This window comes from Mchenga conophoros, linkage group LG13 (genome assembly GCF_057382185.1).
Source record: "Mchenga conophoros isolate Kocher_MC1m ecotype Shallow Benthic linkage group LG13, M_conophoros_male_GT1.1, whole genome shotgun sequence".
Classification (NCBI taxonomy): Eukaryota; Metazoa; Chordata; class Actinopteri; order Cichliformes; family Cichlidae; genus Mchenga; species Mchenga conophoros.
In genome coordinates, this window is record NC_140538.1 from 20,119,325 (window position 1) to 20,140,429 (window position 21,105).

Genomic DNA, 21,105 nt, shown 5'->3' on the forward strand with positions numbered 1-21,105 from the left:
AGATATCTTGAGGACAACGGAATCAATTTTAAAGACTGTTTCCGGATGGCCTAACATGAGTCAGTTTGGACATGGGAGTCTATTCATGAGCTAAAATATGATGCATCTTCATTACATCATAATCATTGTTATGAGTCATCATCAGTTATCATCACATGTGTTTACTTTTGGACCCTAAAAAGTAGTCTTCCACTGATACTCAGAGAACAAAATGTACTGTCCTGTTTGAGTAAAAATAAAACTTGGTAGTCGAATCTGTACTCTGAATAAATGTATATTTGATGTTTTTATATCATGTTTTCCTTATGTGCTCCACTGTTATACATTATGACTGACTTCCTTGGACTTTTTTGTTGTTTTGTTTGTTTATTAGAACGTTTCTTTCTTTCTTTACTGCAGTATACTCATTGTTAATTAAAGTTATGTTCCTTTTTTGTACAGAACAATCCATAATCCATCAGAAAAGCCTGTGATCATTTTTCTGCATTGATGTTTATGTTTGAATAACAAAGCAGCGAACAGGGCCTTTAGCACAAATAAGACTTTGTTCAGCTATTAATTACAACACAGCTTTTTTTTTTTTAGCACATTTTCATTCTTACCCTTTTTAAAGACAAACGTCTAGGTTTTTAGGATCTTTAAATATATTTCCATTGTAATTCATGACTTGAACATAAGTCCTAAATATCTAAAAAGGTACCTACTACCCAGAAATATGACTACATTTGACCAAAATTTGTCAGCCTCAGTAGCATAGCTGTTGAGTAATGGATCAAAGTCAAGCCTGAGCTTGAGGGGTATTTCTCTTCCTAGTCTGTATGGACCGTTGTCTCTATTTTTTGAGAAATTACACTTTTCAAAGTGCAGCTGTAATGAAGTGCTTCTCATTAAAAGCTGCGTTTGTGACAGTCAGTCAGTCAGGCAGGAATGCATGGAGGGCAGTAAGTGAGGTACCCCTGATAGAAGCTACTCATAGCAACTTTGGAGTAAAGGCTCATTTCATGCAAGGTTAGACACATCCGTCATTGGACATGGGTCTGGCTTTTACTACCTTTCAATTAAATTACACATGGAATGTGTCCACATATTGAAGATGGACCTGGAAACGGAATGTCTACCACTGGACTCTGTGGCTGCCGTGATCACTTTCAGTGTTAAAAATCCACCGTAGGCAGCGAATCAAAGTCGAATGTTGACAAAGGTCATGGATCCAGGGAACTTGTGCTCTCTTTGATAGTGTGCAAAGTCTTTGTTTGTAATGTGTTTTTGATGCAGTCAGTAGTCACACATTAATTAAATCAAGCATGAATATCTTTGTAAATATGCCCACTAATTAAGCTTTAAGCCCCAAAAATCAGGCTCACATGAATAGTTTGCTCTGGGTTTAAAATATAAAAACACCAGGCTATTCTTCTGGTGTAAGCATCATATGTAATAATCTGCAGAGGTTACAGTCCTGTGGTGACAAGGTCGGTGCTTCCATGTCCATAATCTGAGCAGACATTTTGTAACATTTTGACCAAATACATATTTCTCATTATTGTTTTGGCTGCTCCACGGTTGTCGTGGCTGGTTCTGCATGCAGCACTGGCTTTTCTAACAGATGTATCTCTGGAAATCTAACTGGAACAAAGGCGCTATTTTTCTTTCCATTCCAGAGTGGCCACACATATCTCGCAGTAAGATCAACTTGAGACTAGCCACTCAATCATTTCAGCTCCTTAAAGTTGAGAGGAAGGTACTTTTGCTCAAAAAAGCCTAATCTGATTCTCAACCTCTTTATTACTCACCTGATTTGTTGATAATCCCAGACGGGCAAGCAAAATGGCTGCCATTACAAAACTGATGGCACAGCATGGTAATAGAATTTGCTTGCACCTTTTTAAAGGATCCATTTTATTTTTATTTTTTTTGCACTTACTGAAAATAATTGCAGTTTTGATGCTGCATTACTGAATGGAATGCTAATTCTGCTTCTTCAGTTAGCAAATTAGGAGCTTTTAAAAATGTAAAACGCAAGAAGAGTGTGTGCATTAATTTGTCTGAGGTTTTGTGTATGGATTTGGTAAGAACTGTTGATAAATAGATAGCATTCCTTCAGTTATCAGTACTTTTATGCATTAACTATAAACCAAACATATTAAAAAAAGTAGTTAAGGTGTACATTTGCCATGGGCCTGGCCCCATGTTAAAATGTTGTAGACAGAAAAAAGCAAAATGTGGTTATCACTGATTTATTCACCAAGGACTTTGAAGCAAATAGACCTCCTTTAAGCCAAAGGAATTCCTCCACAAAAAATGTTGCCTATTTCTGGAAAGCAATCCCAGTATTTCTCATTCTGAAATTAGGCTAATAGGCACCAAAGTAGTTGTATTGCGTTTCTTGTCCAAAAATTGCATGCTTTGCCAGTGAAGCATTACATCGAGGTTATGTGCAAGAAAAACTAAGTGAACGAATCAGTCACTGCAGGGTAGCAAAGAAAGGTAACAGTGATGGATTTCTCTAAATGGCATTGTCTTTCCTTTGTTGCGGAAGCATGATGGATATCAACAATAAGTATGCTCTTTAGTCCTGACTGAGAGAGAGACATCTCATAAATCTTAAACTTAATTTTCTTTCAAGCACACATTTTAAAAGTTCTAAATACTGGACCAAACTTCAAAATAATTCTGTCTGAAATGGAAGAAATGTTTTCAAGTAATGACATGCTAAATACATCAACTGCGCTCTCTGCCTTGTAACACAGTGAAGACACATTGTTTTGGGGTGTCTTTGACAAATGACAACAGCCTATCCCTCCAGTTATTAAAAATCTGGTTTCTCTCTCATATTCATCCTTACATGGCTACAGGCTTGAATACAATCCCAAGTAGTTCAATTATACCTTATTTCCCTGTACTTTTCTGGTGTCGTGTTTTGACATCTTGCTTCTTTTTTTTTTAATATAAATTCGACCTCAGGCTGTCTAAACACAACATTAGGATTAACATCTTGGCTTTGTGGCATCAAAAGAGGCTCCAATCTCACGGACTTAAAACTGAGATGTCTTCTGCGCTAAATCAGCCAGCGCTAATTTGTGTACCAACAGGTTGAGCCTTTTTAATAGCTGCCTGTCCAGACTGATTTAGAAATAATCACTCAAATATCAGCCACAAAATGATGAATCTGTGACTTCGAAGAAAGACTTGTATTTAAAAATGTGTTAAAAATGTGTGTGTGTGTGTGTGTACTTGCGCTGTAATAATTGCCATCCAAATATCTTACTGACACCACTCTTAATGACATGCTGCAGTGCCTTTGTTGCACTGTTGATCATCAGCTGCTGATTAGGTGTGACTGGCTGCAAGGCTAATATCACCGCTGAGCTGATCAATGTTTCGCAAAGGCACATAATCAACACCATGAAAAAGTATGATAATCATCGATGATTCATGAAGCCAGCGATGTTGATTGGTATCTAAAAATGACAATACAGATTGTCACAGCCCCTGACACCATATGTCCTTTTTGATACCTGAACTGACACCAAGGTCATTATGCTTTGCACCTTTTTGTTTTTTAATCATTGCTTGCACTGAATGCTACTGTTGGAAATGGATATTCATTCAAAAAGACGCATCACTTTAAGGGCACCCAGCTAGCCCCACTGAGCCAAGCGGCAAGCGAGTTTTACTGTATGCCGTCGTGTAGATTTTAGTGTTTTCTTCCATTTGTATGAAATAATTAAAAAGCAGCGCACGCTGTTATTTTTAAAAAATTTCCCACAAAGAAGCAGGCATTCAGACTGACTAAATCAGACAGGCCTTTTATTCTGCCAAATGAGGAATTAGTTTATGATTCAAGACACCACAGGGTAGAGCATGAAACACTGTAAAGCAATAACATGTCAGAGTATCTGCAGCAGTTAGCCTTACACGGCTGAACGTTAGATGAACTGCCTGCTGTTTGTCCAATCATCAGTGTACCTGCTCATTCTTTGTACGACAAAGAGTTCACATTGTGCTTTCTACCTAATTTCAGCAAAACAGATGTGGACATGATCAAATCAGACTGAAAGACCTTTGAACAAGCTTCTAAAGCGTGTTACTTTGTGCAGTCACGGTCCTGAAGATCCCAATCAGCATCAAACGGCTGCGATGTTTGTTTCTACCTGGCGGCTTTCCCTCCTTTCATTGTACCCTCTTAATATTCGAATTTTTTATGCGAGCACAAACACAGTGTCCTTGATGCTATACTGGGTAGTGATGTTGTTTGAATCTAGCTGCCCTGATTTCTTTATTTATTTTTCTTAATCCAATCACGGAACATGTTTGTTGATGTGATTTGGTTAATGCCAACAGTCTGATGCGCGGATTAGACAACTGTCTTTTCTGTACTCAAGTGATTTACCGTATAATTAGTCATAACATTTCTAACTTTCTGTGTAACGTGATCAGATCAGATGACAGATTTCTCCCTCTGTGGCTCACTTTGAGGGAGGTCAGTCTTTCGAGGCTTTCGGCTTGGTGCTGGGATTTAGCAAAACGAGGCTACAAACTCTATTAGGAGAGATCATTTAAGCACTCCTATCAATGGCTGATGCATTGTATTGTCTAATGTACTAACATAAGTTATGTGTAAATCTGTTGTTAATGCATCACCTGCATTGCCTATTTGCGAATGATAAAATCACCTCATTAGGCTCACACTGCCATAAGTAATGCTAGATTTTAATTAAAAACAAGAGTTCAAAAACAATTTGCATGAGCTATTTACAGTATGATACATCTGCTTAAAAGAGCTGATGCAAATTCCTTTCTAATTGCAATATTTCTAGCATCACTTTTCTCGGTGTCGCTTGAAAACACTGTACTCATTGTCTCTTTGTTCCTTTATGGGAAGCAAAGAGGGCATGCATTGTAATGAATACAGCTCAGAATACATTTGTCTAAGCCTCTCAGTCTCCTGGACTTGCCCATCCAAAAATAAATCACACAAAGATGACAAAGTGTTGAGGAAACCGTGGATCAATAGCATGTTATGTCCATGACCCCCCCTCCTCTGTGGCTTTCTGATGGCTTACACATTTTTACTTTCATTTATTTTTCTTTTCTTTTTTGGGTGTGCAGGCGGGTGGGAGGGCGGGCGGGAGGGAGGGAGCTGGTCTAATGAAGTGTTAGTCTTTAAAAACAAACAAACAAACAAACAACAACAAGAAAAAAAACAATGTGAGTTTATCTGCATGTTTGCTATGTGTCTACGCTGTGCTTTCAAGCTCAATTAATACTTCCAACTCACCCGTATAAATTCGTTGCATTGTTCTATGCCATAGAGAAAAGGACAAATTAAATACAACCTTGTGTGGTCTTTGTTTCTAGCCATGTACTGCAGTTGCTTCAAACATCCTGAAAACAGTATGTAATAAGCTTTTTGTTCTCAGAACATCATGTTTAAGCCTAGCTTTCATATGAACCTCTATTCTGTCCCATAGAATATGGAATGATCGGAGAGCATACAGTAAAAAGTCAGCGGCCAAGATCAGTTCATGACACAAAGGCCCTGCAGGAGCAAGCTGAATCTGCTAAATTTATGGCACAAACTGGTAATACAATAGTTATGTTTCTTGACTTTATTTTGTTAACTAAACTTAATTTCATCATGCATGCTCTCTCTTGTACTGCACCTTTTAAGTGGAAATGTTTTGCATTATTATTTTTCCTACTCATTCTCTATTGCTACATATGGACGAGGAAGAAAATTTCCCATTTCTCTAGGAGTATTTACTTTGAATATAGGACATAATTGGGTTTTGTGGGTCTGTTTGTTTTATTGTCACATAGTGAGTTGGCGAGTGGATTACTCATACAGTATATTCGGGGAACATTAATTAAACAGCAGTTTAAAACTACGGCCCAGATGTAGTTAATTGTTTCCTCCAAGGCGTGATAAATTAAATGTCATTCGATGAAAAAACCCACCCTTTCGGCCAAATATGAAACACATACTTGGCAAAAGTTGAACTGATAGATGTTGCCCTTAGAGATAAAATGAACCTGTGTGGTTTCAGCAAGTGTAGCGAATTCAAAACTTAAATGATCTAAATTCATTATGGCTTTTACGATCCACCAGTTTTGGCATTTTTTTTTTTTAAAATAAAATCAGAAAGTAGTAAAACAAGTTAGGTACAAATCCAAGCAAAATCTTTATTTTGCTTTCATTATTTTTTAAGTATCTTTTGCTTTAATGTAGCTAGACAACATTTGTTTTTAGTGGGTGGGTTTAGTTGTAGCTATTATTAAGTTTTTGGTTTTTTTATTTTAAGTTTTGGGAAATGTTTTATTTTTTTCATGTGTTGTTTCGTTTAAATTGCTGTCATTGTTTAAAAACTCCTTTCCTTTCATTGTCATTTTAATTTATGACGCACTGTACATGCATTCGCACCACTACTAACATATACTCATTAACATCTCTTCATTTTCCCCACGCTGTAGGTACGTTGTTTCCCTGTCGAGTTGCATCCGCTGTGCTTTTCTGTTTTCTCATTCTCACACAATTTACTCTCCCTGTACTGCCTCATTTAACAAATTGATCCACCTCTCAGTCTATTTTATGATCTACAAAATTAAGGGCAGGGTTAAGACCCCTATTTGGCTGAATCTATGTGTCCTTGTTACAACATGCTGTGAAACTACTTTAAATTCTGATATGATTTGATGACTTTCAATGACATAAATGTATTCAGAGCTGAAATTGAAAATATTTCGCTTTGTATTGAATTATCCCTCCAATGCATAAAGCCTCAAAGAAAATGAATTCTTCACCTGGATTTTAACATAATCGTAGAGCAATTATTCGGTGACTACACTCATGTGGGAATTTTATTGTCCACTCACTTGTCACCAAATTATTTATTCTTTTTCTTTCATTCTGGCTATCGTGGCTTTGGAAATCACCCCACTGCCTCATCATACTATGCAGCTTTATTTAGCATCTCATGGCTTTTTTGGGGTACCTTTTGTACCATTAAAATTGAAAGGCTCAATGCGGTTTCTTCCTTTTTATCCTTTAAGTTAACTCAGACATCTCCAAGTTAATGTAACAGCTATGGTCCTTTACCTCGCTAATCTGCTATACTTTCTGCTACGTATGATGATTTAATGATGATAAGTCTGCACGCGGAGTTAAGCAACTGCAAATTCTCCCTATAGATTTAAAGGCCTAGCCCATAAAGACAGACTCACATTCACATCCTGTGGCTTAAATACCACAGATTACACGTCCTTCTGGGCATCCACAATTTAAATTTAAGTGTACGGAAAACCTTCTGCTTTGAGCCACTCATGAAAATGGCTGTGATCTGCTGAATAAAATCAGCTAACTTTCTCATTTTCCTCCATCCCTGCGAGTTAACAACTTGAGCTAGATTAAAAAAGATTTTTTTTTTGAAGCCATTATCTAAAACACAGAATTTGCTCCAATGTTGTCAAGGAAACTAGATAGTTTGCTGCAGTGCAAGGAAATCCACATTTAAGACCCCTTTCTGAACTAACACCCATTAAATTCCATTTTTATTTTCTCAGATGTTGTCTTTTCTTGCATGCCACCATGAAATTTTGTTTTTGCTTATAGCGAATTTACTTTTTTAAAACATAATATTGAGTTCCACTGAAATGCATGACCTTTTTTTTTTTTCAATGAATTGAAAGCGATAGATGTAACCCTAGTGTCTACTGTTCATTTTTTCCAACCATAGCTGTACCTTTTCTGTGATCTTTGCATGAATTTGGTGTAAAAAGGCAGATTAATATACAAATTACTCCTACACTGGAGAGCCATTTGTTAATGCTACTACTCCCAGTGATTGCAGCCACAAAAACACTTTTATGCTGCCTGCAAATGGAATCACGAGTCAAAAGAATTAAGCTGCCAATTCAGTATTCATCAAAGATCACATAAAGGTAGAATAGACTGTATGCTAAATTTCTTCTTTAGGACCTGACCTCACCCCACCCCGACGTTACTCATGTTGGCTCCTCCCTCTTTTACTCAAACCTGCCCACATTGCCCCACCCCGCCCAGTATAAGCGGTATAAGCCCCAGGACCATACTACTGCATTTAACTAGTGTCACCCTTCTCCCACACAGGTGAATCAGGTGCAGAGGAGTGGTCCCAGTGGAGCTCATGCTCTGTAACATGCGGTCAAGGGTCGCAGGTGCGAACAAGAACATGTGTCTCACCATATGGAACACACTGCAGCGGCCCTTTAAGAGAATCAAGGGTTTGCAATAACACTGCCCCTTGTCCAGGTAGTGTTAGCCGCAGATTCTTGAATATTAATGTTTTGCACCTTTGTTGTTGATATGGGAGGAAATGTGTTGTTCTGTTTTAACAAATTTCTGAATGTGTCTATATTTCCAAATGTATGCAGTAATAATATAATGAATCTAATGCTTTGTTTCTTTGATGTTATTTTGTGAATGTTGTTTTTCTTTTTTCATTATCATTTTGAGTTTTCCATTTCATATAACTGTGAATCAATTCATCAGCATTGAAATGGTTTAATGACATGTGGATCCACATGGAGCCCGGGGAGCTGTAGATACTGATATATCGTCAGCTTCATTTTCTTGAAGGTCAACTGTGCATTTTAAAATAGCTTTCTTCAAACACCCTTTAAGGCATTTCTTCCTCAATCCATGATGGCATGGCAGATGAGTCACTGGCACTCAGGTATCAGCATCAGATTCTTTGCTGGCTGGTGATTGCAGCATGAAAATGTTTGTCAGAATGAATCTGGTAGAACAGCGTGTCACAAGTAACCCCTGTCAATTTTTATTTTTTTCTCCCTCTTTTTTTACTCCCACAAATAAGTTGATTTAGCTTTCGGGTTTAGTCAAAGTATCTGATGGCGATCATAAACACAGTGCATCCGAGACCGCAAACTCCTAAGTAATTATGGCCGATCAAAAACACTGCAAGCTGCATCCTCTGACATTCTGATTAGTGATGTATTATATCCTATTTTAGATAGAGTCTGTCTAAGTGGGAAGTTGGTGGTTTTCAAAAGGGTCATTCCTTTAGTACGCGTCAACACTGAGAGACAGAAAGAGAATGAGTCATCATTATAAAAGAGCATCATTTCAGCCCTGATGTGACTCTTCAATGCCCAGTATTATTCAGTTCAGAAAGCATAAACCCTGCTGAATTATCACTGTGGTTCCAAAACTTTTTTCAAATAACAATGGAGAAAATCACCATAGAACTGTGCCTTGACACTTAGGGGAAAGTAAAGCAATTAGAAATTTACATTTTTAAAAGAGCAACAAGATAGAGATTCTAATTTGCTTTTCTAATTTTCACTTGTTTAATGAGTTTTTAGTTCAGACCGTATCAATGCACTCCTGCTGTGTTGTTAAATTGCTCTGACTATAATACTTGAAAGATGACGGATTTGCTGTTCTCTTACTTATACTTGAAATCTACCACTAGGATCAAAGAAGTTGTTTTACCAGGTCATCCTTAAAATACTTACATAGCACTAACTATACTTAGTTACCGTAGCAAACTGCTACAAAGAACTCCAGCCTGGCATGGGGCCACATGAAACACAGAGTATACATCTAATATTCTGTAAGGCAGACATATCGATTAGCTTTCTTTGCTCTCTGTGCTATGCCAAGCTTAGAAGAACACCTCCAAAATACATTATGCCTAAAGACACATCACTTCCAGTCAAAAGAAACCTTACCTTATAGTTGCCATGACTGAAAACAGCAACATCGTCTGTGAACGGCGTCCTGAGCTCTGCATCTTGGGATCAAGCATGCTGTTAGAAATCCTGGGCCTACATAAGTTGTGATGCCATACACAACATGATGGAATATGCCAAAATACAGCAACACATCTGCTGTATGAAATATCCCCTGGGTTGTAAAATGCTAGTCCTTTCACAAGCCAAGCAACAAAAACCCATGGCATTTTTCTGTTGAATCTTATTCGCTTTATTCTTAGTAGCACAGTCTACAGGAATTCTGATATCTGACATTTCTTCAGTTCAGGGTTTTCTACAGCACTAACATTCAGTGCATATTTAAGGTTACTGTTAGATTCTTAAACTGTAGCACACAATAAGATATTCATCAGAATAACATTTTTCCTTACATATAAGATAAAACCAGGAGGAAAGTACATATGTCTAAAATCTGATTCCATCCTGAATAAAAGTTGGCATCCTCTGTTTTTTGTAAACACTAATATTATTTCACCATCAGACATTTCACAATGTGAGGTTTGGTAAAATCATAAAGAGCTATACCTTTGACATTAAACCCCTCTGGCTTTCTGTTACTTAAGTTCAGTTAGCCGGCAAGCTTTGCAATGTAAATCCACAGGAAGGCTCTTTGATGCCATCCCTTTGAACACGAGAAGGAAGCATAAACTGTGCTACCTATCTGCATTGCTATGAAGTGTCACCCAAGGTAACAGGTTTATCTTCTTTTTTTTCTTTTTTTGTGTTGTCAATTTTTTTTTAGGAAGGATTATATTCTAAGTAAAGCTAGCTACATCATCAGGTCGGGGTTAATAATTTAAAGTTAGGTTGTTTAATGCCGCTCATACACTCCATAGCTGTCGCTAGCTGCTAGGTTTCCTGGTTTGGTTTGCAGGATATATTCACCTATGTTTAGCATGGGCACTGAGGACAATTACAATGGAATAAAAAATGAAGTGTGTAAAAATAGAAAAATAAGTGGAGAATAAGTAAAACACAGGTCAAAAACCTACACTTTAGAATCAGTACAAATATGTCAAGATTTTACATGCATGATAATGTATAAAATCTTGTTTAGACATTTTGGTTGACAGGTCTTTTTCTATGAAAAAACCCTCTGAATTTAACTGAATTACAGTGTGACAGATGCAAATCTACTCCACTACAGAAGCATTGATTGGGTTATCTGAAGCTACTTCAAACCACTCTGTATCAAAAGAGAAAGCACTCAGAAACAAAATAATAAATACTGTATGGTGACTACAGTTGGGTAAAAGGAGCTAGCTAGCAAGTTAAAAAGGTTAAACTTCACTGGAAAGCAATGAGAAGGCCACCCAAATCCCAGCTTACCTCAAATTAATGAAAACATTCTTGGCAAATGCAGTTGCTTTGTCCATCATCTTGTAGTGGTCCAGGAATTTCACCTCTAGCAGACCAATAGCATTGCTCATGGACATCCCTGTAAATCATGGCTGCAGTTCAGAGAAAAAGTACACAAAGGGACAGAATCCTATTCCATCTTTGCTAGCTGTGGTGACTGCAAGCTTTGAACTCGAATATTTCAAAGTAAAGGCTTCAGTCACCATGGGCCACTTAGCTAAGAGCATCAAAGTAGCGCCTAGAGGCACGGGCCGGGACAGACGGTAGCTTGCCTCATGGCGGACCATAGGCTTGATCCCAAGATCCAACTACTCTGCAACTGATCCCGAGATCTAAAAATTTGTACTGCGGGGACTTTAAGCTTCTGCACAAGCTGTGGACAGCGACCCTTCTGAAGAGGATTTATCAAGCCCCAGCGGCCACTGTACAGCAGTCAGACATACATTACTAAGGTCTTAAGTCCTGTTTGTAGTCAAAAGATGATAAGACCACCAGATATGCTGTGTTTACAACAAACCTCTATTAATTGTGCGCATGCTAATTTGCAAGTGCAAGACATGAGAAATTCCTCCCACACTTCTGAAAATGTAGAGCCTAATCACGGCCACAGCACCGTCCATCTGCTGCAGGTTTCTGTTTAACATTTGCTTATTTAAAACATTGGAAGACACACTGAAGCTGAACGCTCATTTTCAATAGCCATCAGAGCTCACCAGAGCCTATACTGCAATGTCATATAGTATTATTTTTTAATATTATGATTTACTTTTGAAAGTGGCCACCTTTCCATTTCTCTCATGCAGAAAATAATCAAGTTAGGTAAGGGTGATATATTAGAGCATAAATATAAGTTTGAAGATTTATAGATAAAAACAGACATTGACTTTTTGGTAACAAACACAGTTTCAGTATTTTCTGGGTTTTATGCAATGCACTTAAAGTTAATGCTGGGCCTTAACTCTGTCAGTAAATGTACTTCAGTGCTGGCATCAAGCTGCCAACAGTTGCATCAGAAACTAATATCAGGGGTTAAACTTTTACATTTTGAAAGCAGTGTGTTCATCACTCCATATCTCTGTGTACATTTAGGAGCACTGCCAAGACAAGACAGGAGGTGTCTTACTTCTGTCTGCCTCTCAGATTTCCACATTTCCCTCTCCAAAGTAAAACTATGAGCCAATAGCAAATATTCTCCGCAGTTTTATGAAGACTCACCATCTGTCAACTAGAACCCAGTTAAGCTTACACACAAACCAAGATGCCAGAGGAATGCTGCCTTTTGCCAGCTATTGTTTTAAATTAATTGAAAAAAAAAGCAATTATAGTTTAAAAGTTGCACTTTTGTCAAGAAACATTGTGTTACATTAGAAATATCTATATTTAGAAGCATGTTTCAGTGGAATAAATGATCTGAATAGATAGATCGGAGGGTATTAGAGCATTCGTTTATGTCAAACTCACGGTTGACGTTGAATGCTAGATAGATAATCTCACTGATGTTGGCTTTAATGAGCAGCGGTGACAAAATGTTGTTCAAAAACAACATGCCACAGATTTATAATTCAAAAGGAAACAACATAACCTCCGCAACATCATAATGTTCAATACATTTTCCTTTTTTTAATTTATCCGTCTTTCCTGATATGTAGTCTAAATATTGCACACTTACTCTGAGGACTGGAAGCAGGCTATAGATTGTCTGTTTTGTGCATTACCATGATCAGTATGTTAGTGCAATGACAGCTGTCCAGAACCATTGTCAGCCCACATTATCTTGAAGGTCCCCTGCTATTAGATTCTCAGTCAACCAAGAAGATTCAACAGACTGTGACATTGTTAGACCTGCTGTTCCTGATGGTTACCTTGGTTTAGATAGTCTGGACTCTTATTGTTGGTGTTCTGCACGTCGAAACTCCCTTGTCAGAGATTGACATTTTTATTGTGTTCTACCTGTGCTACTGTATGGCGCGTTGTTAGAGGAGCAGCATTTGCTGTTATTGTGATAAATGTTTGGAGGAGACTGCAGCTTATGGCTGAGCTAGAGAATAGCCCCCACAATGTCTGTGTGCTCTGTGTTTTACTTACATTACTCTGTTGCTAATTCTTTTGATTGATTTTGTTTCATTTATGGCTCAGCGCAGTTCGGTGAGGCCTTTGTTTATGCTGTATCAGAGACAGAGACATTGATTAGGCCTGACGCCTTTTCTGTGCCCGCAGTACACGGTGTGTGGGAGGAGTGGTCACCGTGGAGCCTGTGCTCATTCACATGTGGCAGAGGTCACCGCACTAGGACTAGGATGTGCTCTCCTCCCCAGCATGGAGGCAGGGCTTGTGATGGACCTGAGACCCAGACTAAACTTTGCAACATAGCCCTTTGCCCAGGTATCATCTGTCTGCTCGCTTAATCTGTTAGAAATCATTTTATTAACAGTTATGAGTAAAGCATGGACTCGTTTAAAAGATCAGTTCTGTAAAATGCAATACACCTCACATATATTAGTCAGTGCAATATTTTAAAGGTAAGTAAAAAAAGAAAAGGGAATGGATGCAGACTCTGAGCTTACACAATAAAGCGGTTTAGGTAACCCTGTTGAGAAGGAATACTGTAATACTGACGTCAAAATCACTTACTCGCAGTTGCCTGTGAATGGTAAGCAGATTAGTGATGATGAGTTTCTCCACACAGTAAATGTTAGCTTTGCTGTCCTAGCAGACTCAGTGAAAACAACTCAATTTCAGATGCTTTCCCTCTTCCCTGACAAGAAGGTAGCGGCACTGTGTGCTTTGAACCTCTTAATAATATGAATCTTAATATGAAGCTACTCTTCCAATATCTGTTTTTTTTTATGTCTTATTCTCTTTTGTCTCTGACTTTATTGGGAAATTCTAGTTGAAAAAACAAACAAAAAACAAAGCAGACACCCGACTGAAAGTCTGAGTCTTCAAATTTGACAAGTTGCCCTGTAAATTTTTGCATTTCACATAACATCTGTTTTATTGGCTTTCAGTATGAGAGAGAATAGTGATCTGAATATTTCCTCCCATTTCTGTCTGCCCTCCTTTTCCCTTCACTTGGGACATGCTTGTTGGGTTGTGGTTGGTGCCTCAGTGGACGGACAGTGGCAGGAGTGGAGCTCTTGGAGCGATTGCTCGGTGACCTGTGCCAATGGCACACAGCAGAGGACCAGGCAGTGCTCAGCAGCCGCCCATGGGGGATCTGAGTGTCGCGGTCACTGGGCAGAAAGCAGAGAGTGCCATAATCCTGACTGCACAGGTAAAAAATCCTGAGCCTCTTAATTCCATATCCGCTTTGATGTCTAAATTTGAAAACAACGATTCTAAACAGGGAAGAGAGAGAGAGACAAAAAAAAAAGCCAGCCCGTCCCATATTGTCATCATCATTATTACAGTCATTACCATGTAGCACAATCTATCGCCTTTAACTGAGCTATCTTACTCTCCCTGATGCGTACAGAGAAGCCCTGTAGCAAGAATCAAATCGGCATTGTAAGAATCAAGAGTAATGTTCAAGACCGTGCTCTATCAATTGGATTTGAAAAATCCAGTTAGATATACTGTATGCCTTTCACATAATTCTGGGTTAGCAGCCCGAACTGTCTGTCAACATCATAGATGCATTAGAGGCTCAAAGATGTCTGCTTAGAGGTCTCAATCAGGCTTTGAATTGTCTGATCATGTGAAGGGTCTGAGCACTCTCATAATCTCCTGATGCAAATGTAGCTGCAAAAACAGCTAGGTTTCTAGTCTGTAGCTCGCCGATATGTGTGTGTGGAGCATGGTTTCCTCTTTAGTTTTCAAAGTCATTACAAATGTTGTTTCAATAATCAGCCAGCCCTGTGGTCTGCCGGACCCCTAAAACAGAGGCAAATGCTTGCGAATGCGTATTTTTAATTTGTGCTTATGATAATGAAGAAGGTGATGCTGTTGTTTGCCGTTACAGTGAGAGAATGCATTATACAGTTTATTCATTTAATGAGGCCTATCTATTTAGCAAGTCCTACTTGTTTCCAAGGTGAGAGATCAATCATTAGTGAGAAACACAGCCACTATTTAACAAGTCAGCACAATGTCCATTAGTGCTGGAGGCACTGCTTTGACAAAGAGTTCAAGGCAAAAGCATCATTTTTTCTTTTTAGAACTAGCTAAATGCATGTTTGGCTAGTTCCTAGAAATTCTGGTATTTTTTTAATGTAACTGAATAGATTAAAGTCTTTAAAAAAAGCCTAATAACTACAATAAATGCCTGTGCAGGTTTTTGAATCAATGCTATGTGTTTTCAAATGAAAACAATTTCTTCAGAACTGCTGGAACAATGAGCTCTTTGAAACACATGAGCATGCATCTGTTTGAAGAATCAGCTGCTTCATGTGCAGGCAAAGAAATCACTATTCACTGGGATTTGATCAATGTCTTGCAGATAGTTTCAGCCAACAGGTCATCGTGGTTTTTCCTGGTTTTTCTTGCTTCCAGTAGCAATCCCGACAGAGGTTAGTTGTAGGACATGATAAATGCCCGTATAAGTGAAGAAGGGGTAAGTGGAGGTTAGAATGAGCGGTGTGTGTTTCCTGCTCACACGGTGTTGTACCTTTCCATTCAGAAGGGCGTGTGATTTACTACATCGCTGAAGGGGAGCATCTGTTTTTTTGTCTAACGCAGAGTTTAACAGTGTTCATTACAAGGGCATAAATCGTACCTCTGGGTTTGGAAACGTCAGCATAAATGTGTGTGTGTGTGTGTGTGTGTGTGTGTGTGTGTGTGGTTTTATTTGTTTTTTTAATATCGTCAAAACGATGTGAATAATCATTTTCTTTAGCCATAAAATACACACACCCCTGATTATTACAGGTGATATTGTTCATTTGTGAAATACTGCCAAGAAATTACGTTTTCAAACTAAAAGCATGAGTAGCAAAATATATAAATGTAATCAAAAGCTAAAGATATCACACACTAAATAAAGACATTTTTATAGCTGTTTCTTTTTAGTTGATCTTCTGCTGTTTTTTTTTTTTAAGTAGTTGTTGTATTTGTAATAGTGTCGGTTTCTAACTAGAAATGATTCCATTTTAGCTAATGGCCAGTGGAATCCTTGGGGTCCGTGGAGTGGCTGCTCAAAGTCTTGCGACGGTGGATGGCAGAGACGTGCTCGGGTGTGTCAGGGGGCAGCGGTGACTGGGCAACAGTGTGATGGGAGCGGAGAAGAAGTCAGAAAGTGCAGTGACCAGCGGTGTCCAGGTGAGTCAGAGCATAATAAGACTTAAGTCTGAGTGGCCACAGAGAAGCTGAATGAAAGTGAGGAGATAATTATCTCTGTGCACTGACTGACATGTCTTGTTATAAGAGATCAGTTAAAACTGAGTCTGAAGAGGGGGTGCAGATTAGCAGAGGTGGATGACTGAAATAAATGAAGAAATTGAAATCATGGTGACGGACATACCGAGAAATTGAAGTATCATCAAAGCTTAAAGTACGGTTTTCAAAATAATCTCCTTTGAAGTAGAGTCTTAAACATGAAGTCACGTAATACTTCTATTCTCTGAAGTAAAGGAAGCAGTGTTCCACAAAAACGTTAAAAACGTTTTTTCCATTATTATAATTAAGAAGTACCTTCCCTCATAAAGACTGAGGCATGTGAAGAGGGTAAATTTTATTATAATCCATAAATGCATTCTCAGACTCTCTGAAACTATACAGCTTTGATCTCCTATATTTCCATACCTCTTAATATGCAGTATGAAGAAATTGTTGCATCATATTGGAAAGACTAAAAAGCTTTTAGCATTGATGTAGTAATGTTTGTATCACTTTGCACTCCAGCACCTTATGAAATTTGTCCTGAGGACTATGCAGTGTCAATGGTGTGGAGACGAACCCCTTCAGGAGAACTCGCCTTCAATAGATGTCCCCCTAATGCCACAGGTGAGGACAGAAGCTACATCATATATTTGTGTATTTTCTTTTTTTAAAATATGAGACTTAGTTGTGTTGCTTTATAGCAACAATGTTCCTGGTTTGAACCGCTTGTGGAGTATGCACGGTCTCCTTTGGCTCTGTGTACCCTGACTTCTACTCACAGTCCAAAGACATGCATGTTAGGTGAGCTGGTGTTTCTAAATTGGCTGTAGGTGTGAATGAGAGAGTGTGTGGTTGTCTGACTTGGCATTGGCCTGTTCAGGGCATGCTTCTCGCTCAAAGTTAGCCAAGTAAGGCTCCCCTGGATAAGTGGTTAAGAAAATGGATGGATGTAGTAAATGGTGAAAATAAAAACCGAGTTGCCTCAGGTCTTCTTTCAGTTTGACACTGAACATTTCATTGTTGGCAGCAGTTCCAACACTAGTAAACAAGCTTTAATCTGTGATGTTAGATCTCCTTTTTGATTTCACAGGGAAAATATTGTGGGATTTATAGAATTTAGGTTCATTTTGCCACCCACCTCGGCATGGTCAGGAAGTCAAACGCACGGCAAACTCGGGTTGCCTGGAGCAATGTGCATTGATTTGACTTGCAAACAAGTGGCAGTGCAAATTCAAGCAAGCGAACTAATGAAAAAATAATTATTAAACTGTAAGCACTACTGGCAAATGAATGGAACTTGTCTGCAGAGACACAACCCTTGATTTACTTATTTTTTCCACTCAAATTTTCTGGAAATTTAAGATAGCAATCCTGCATGACAAAAAGGTGCAAAAAGACAGACGAAATTACAAATTTTATATTGTACAAATAAGCATTTTACTAAAAAAAAAAAAAAAGAATACACTGCAATAAAGCTTCTGCTGTAATCACTTTGAATGACATTTTGTAATTAGATGTTCATTTTATTATCACTAGTTTAATTGTCCTTATAGAATGAAGCTTTATTGGTAAGTGTACTCATCTTGTTAAAATCCTATTACTTATCCTCATTCCCCCAAGGGAAAAAAACATATTGGATTCCATCCAATTTAAAATAACAAGACAAGACTTTTCATACATGTATCAGCGCAATTTTGCCACTTCATAAGGTGCAATGCTTGCTGGCCCTAAATGTCGAAGTTCGCCTGCACACTCTCCGGATAGTTGATAAAAGCTCTTCTTTCCATTTCCACATGCGGTGATGTAATTTATGACTGCACCGTCAATACACTGCCTGTGCACTGGATGGGGAAAAAAACGTGATTCTGAGGGCATTGTTAAAGAAAAGCACACTGATGTCTGTTTTCAGACAATAAGCAGAGGCTTTAATGCGTGCATGGAGAGGAGAGCAATTGAAGTTCTGTAACAGATTGAGACTAACTCTGAGCTATTGAAAAGAAGAAAAAGGAGGGGGAAGCTGGGAGAGGATAAAAAAGGGATGCGGCCTCTGATAAATCTGCTGTGATACAGGTTACCTTTGCTCTTGCTGAAGGTCAGTTTGCTAACAGCAGACAGACATCGGCGCAGTGGAGGGCTGTCGTGTGTAGAAAGTTGCATGTGGGTTTGACACAGTAAGCTGTTGCAAAATGCAAAACAGTCTGGCGTTCCTAAAATTACATTTCGTCCCCAACCATAAAATGGCTAACTTGCAAACTAGATGTAGTAGCAAACACACTGTCATTCACAGATGGCTCACCTGCGGCAAAGTTACGCAGAGTAAGATTTAGTAGCATGACATTAGCTTTCCGGCTTGACATTAGTTTTATGGCTAATAACTGTTTGGCACCACTAAGCTATTTCCAGCTTCCGGTGAGGGATTGTGTGTATGTGTGTGTGTGTGTTTATTTGTGTGATGTTGGAAATGCGACACCTTTCTGACCTTTACTAAGAATTTCATTTACACCAAGCGTTGTCTTTATGTGCTAAGTTCGGGTCAGACAAGGCGAGGCTCTTTATTCTGCTTTAATGAGCTTTCTTATATTCGCGTGAGCTGCGACACAGAAGATTAATTCAGACCACGTGTTATTTTCTTACATGCAGCTAATTTGGATGCAGTTTCAGATGTGAGCACACTGTCGATGCTGCCTGTACTAGGTCAGCACTCTGGGCTGAGTTCTTTGTAACTGCCAGTGTTGGTGGACTTCAAGTTCAAGTCTTCAAGTTCAAGATGTGCTATTGGTACCGTATGTGCAGTACATCTTGAACCCAAAGTGATGTTATCAGGGATGCTATTTCACTTTGCCAAAGAACTGGGTTATACTATAACAGTCTCATAATAAAAAGGTAAAAATCCAGCTAGCAGACATATTTCATGTTTAAGTATAGTGCATCCTCCCTGTCAAAGCTGGCACAGAGGACTGGGAAAAAGATGGTGATAGACAATAGGTCAGGGCAGGTCAAGTTTATCTCTAAAGCCATTAATCACAGTTCTAGAGTCAGCAGGTTTCGGGGAGCATACATTAAGAAACCATAAATGAAAACAACTCTTCAAAACCTTTGCCCTGGAATTAGATCAAGGTCAGACTCAAACCTTTAGTGAATTTCCTCACTGATAGTCTCATCCTTCCTGGACAGCCTGATACGAAATGGCAGAGGTAAACAAAGATGAAATATTGATCAGAGAAGGTAACTGAAATGTCTGAAGTGGGCAACACGAATGCAGTGTGACGGCACGGGTGAAACATCCGAATGTGTTAGGGGGCTTCAGCACCTACTCACCCATAGCGCCTGTCGTCATCAAGGTCATCACAGAAAGAGCGCTGGGTGCAGGGGCGTCCGCACCGACTTGGTCATCGGCGATGACAACTGCCACCGGAGGCAAGAATGGGGGGAAAAGCGAGACATGTATGGCACATGAATTTGTTCGCAGTGTAGCAGCCAAGCAAAAAATGTCCCCAAACTGGTAAACATGCGAGCTACATTTACATCTACTTTTAGATGCAGAGTGTGCTGAAGCACAATGAAAACTGTAAGATTTTGAGCTTCCATTGCCCATTTATCATAGTCTGGTCCTTCATTAAATAAAGGTGTATGGTTTAATTTGTTTCAGAACAAAAGCAATTTAACAATTAGGTACAACAACAAGGTATTGTTAATGACACAAGATCAGCTACAGCATTAAAGCCATCTGCCAAATCTTGTATAGGTCCACCTCGTGCTAGAAAAACAGCTCTGACCCAGTGACGTTTGCACACAGAACCCTGGAAGCATCATTTAGTGCACGTGATACCGGCAGTAGATCTTTTGAGTACCATGGGTTACTTATTAGGCTTGTTTAGGCTTGTTCCCAAGCATATTCAGGGCGAGTGGGAGGCCGGGCCAGTGCCTTGGGCTCTTTGTTGTGAGCAGATTTTGCAGTACAGCGTTGAGCATTGTCCTGCCGAGGAAGGCAGCTGATGCCGGGGAGTGCCGTTGCCACGGGGGTGTGTGCTTGGCCTGAAACAACGTTTAGATAGGTTGTAGCGTCAAAGGAACACCCACATGAATGCCAGGAACCTAAGTTTCCAAGCAAAACATTGCATTTGTATGAATGGATCGGCGTTATTTGCTAAACCTGCCAGTGGCTGCTCGGTGCAATAAATCCTTTGAGTTTGATTTATATGCCGTTTCTATTCCCGCTAAGACCTGAAGGTACTAGTTACTTTGGCGGAAGATGTTTTGCATTCAAAAGTTCATGTACTGTTATTTATGTGCCCGTGTAATGAGAGCCCCAAATCTCAATTATCAATTGACGTTCAAGTCATCCAACTGAAAGTGGGAGCAATTAAAGCAGCAACACCACAGGCTATTAAACAAACTCTTCACAGGTTAATGCAGAGAAAATTATCCAGCCGTCTCCAGCAAATAAATTAGACACCACCCTTCACTGGGGAAGGTATTCATTTTTTTATTTGTTAGTTCTACCTTTTCATAATATTAATGGCAGCCATTTCAATCCAAGACGTTTTACTTGTCATATATTCCAGAAACATTTTTTTTAAAGAATGTAAGGGATTTTTTTGTTCTTTTTCACCACCGGATGGTAACCACAGAAATGTTGTTCAAAGCCTCTTTTTAACA

The 21,105-nt window shown here is 38.9% G+C and overlaps 1 protein-coding gene across 7 annotated transcripts in view; it reads left to right on the forward strand.

Annotated features, from left to right (window-relative positions):
* adgrb3 (adhesion G protein-coupled receptor B3) overlaps window positions 1-21,105 on the forward strand; it is a 119,079-nt gene that overhangs the window by 47,739 nt on the left and 50,235 nt on the right. For 5 of the 7 annotated variants that reach the window (XM_085297099.1, XM_085297101.1, XM_085297097.1 and 2 more), the window contains exons 3-8: window positions 5,472-5,582; window positions 8,126-8,287; window positions 13,348-13,512; window positions 14,240-14,404; window positions 16,222-16,386; window positions 16,969-17,070. In XM_085297099.1, the coding sequence (XP_085153225.1) occupies window positions 5,472-5,582; window positions 8,126-8,287; window positions 13,348-13,512; window positions 14,240-14,404; window positions 16,222-16,386; window positions 16,969-17,070 (870 nt within the window). The remainder of the gene's footprint in view (window positions 1-5,471; window positions 5,583-8,125; window positions 8,288-13,347; window positions 13,513-14,239; window positions 14,405-16,221; window positions 16,387-16,968; window positions 17,071-21,105) is intronic. The other 2 variants (XM_085297100.1, XM_085297102.1) reach the window with 2 other exon arrangements.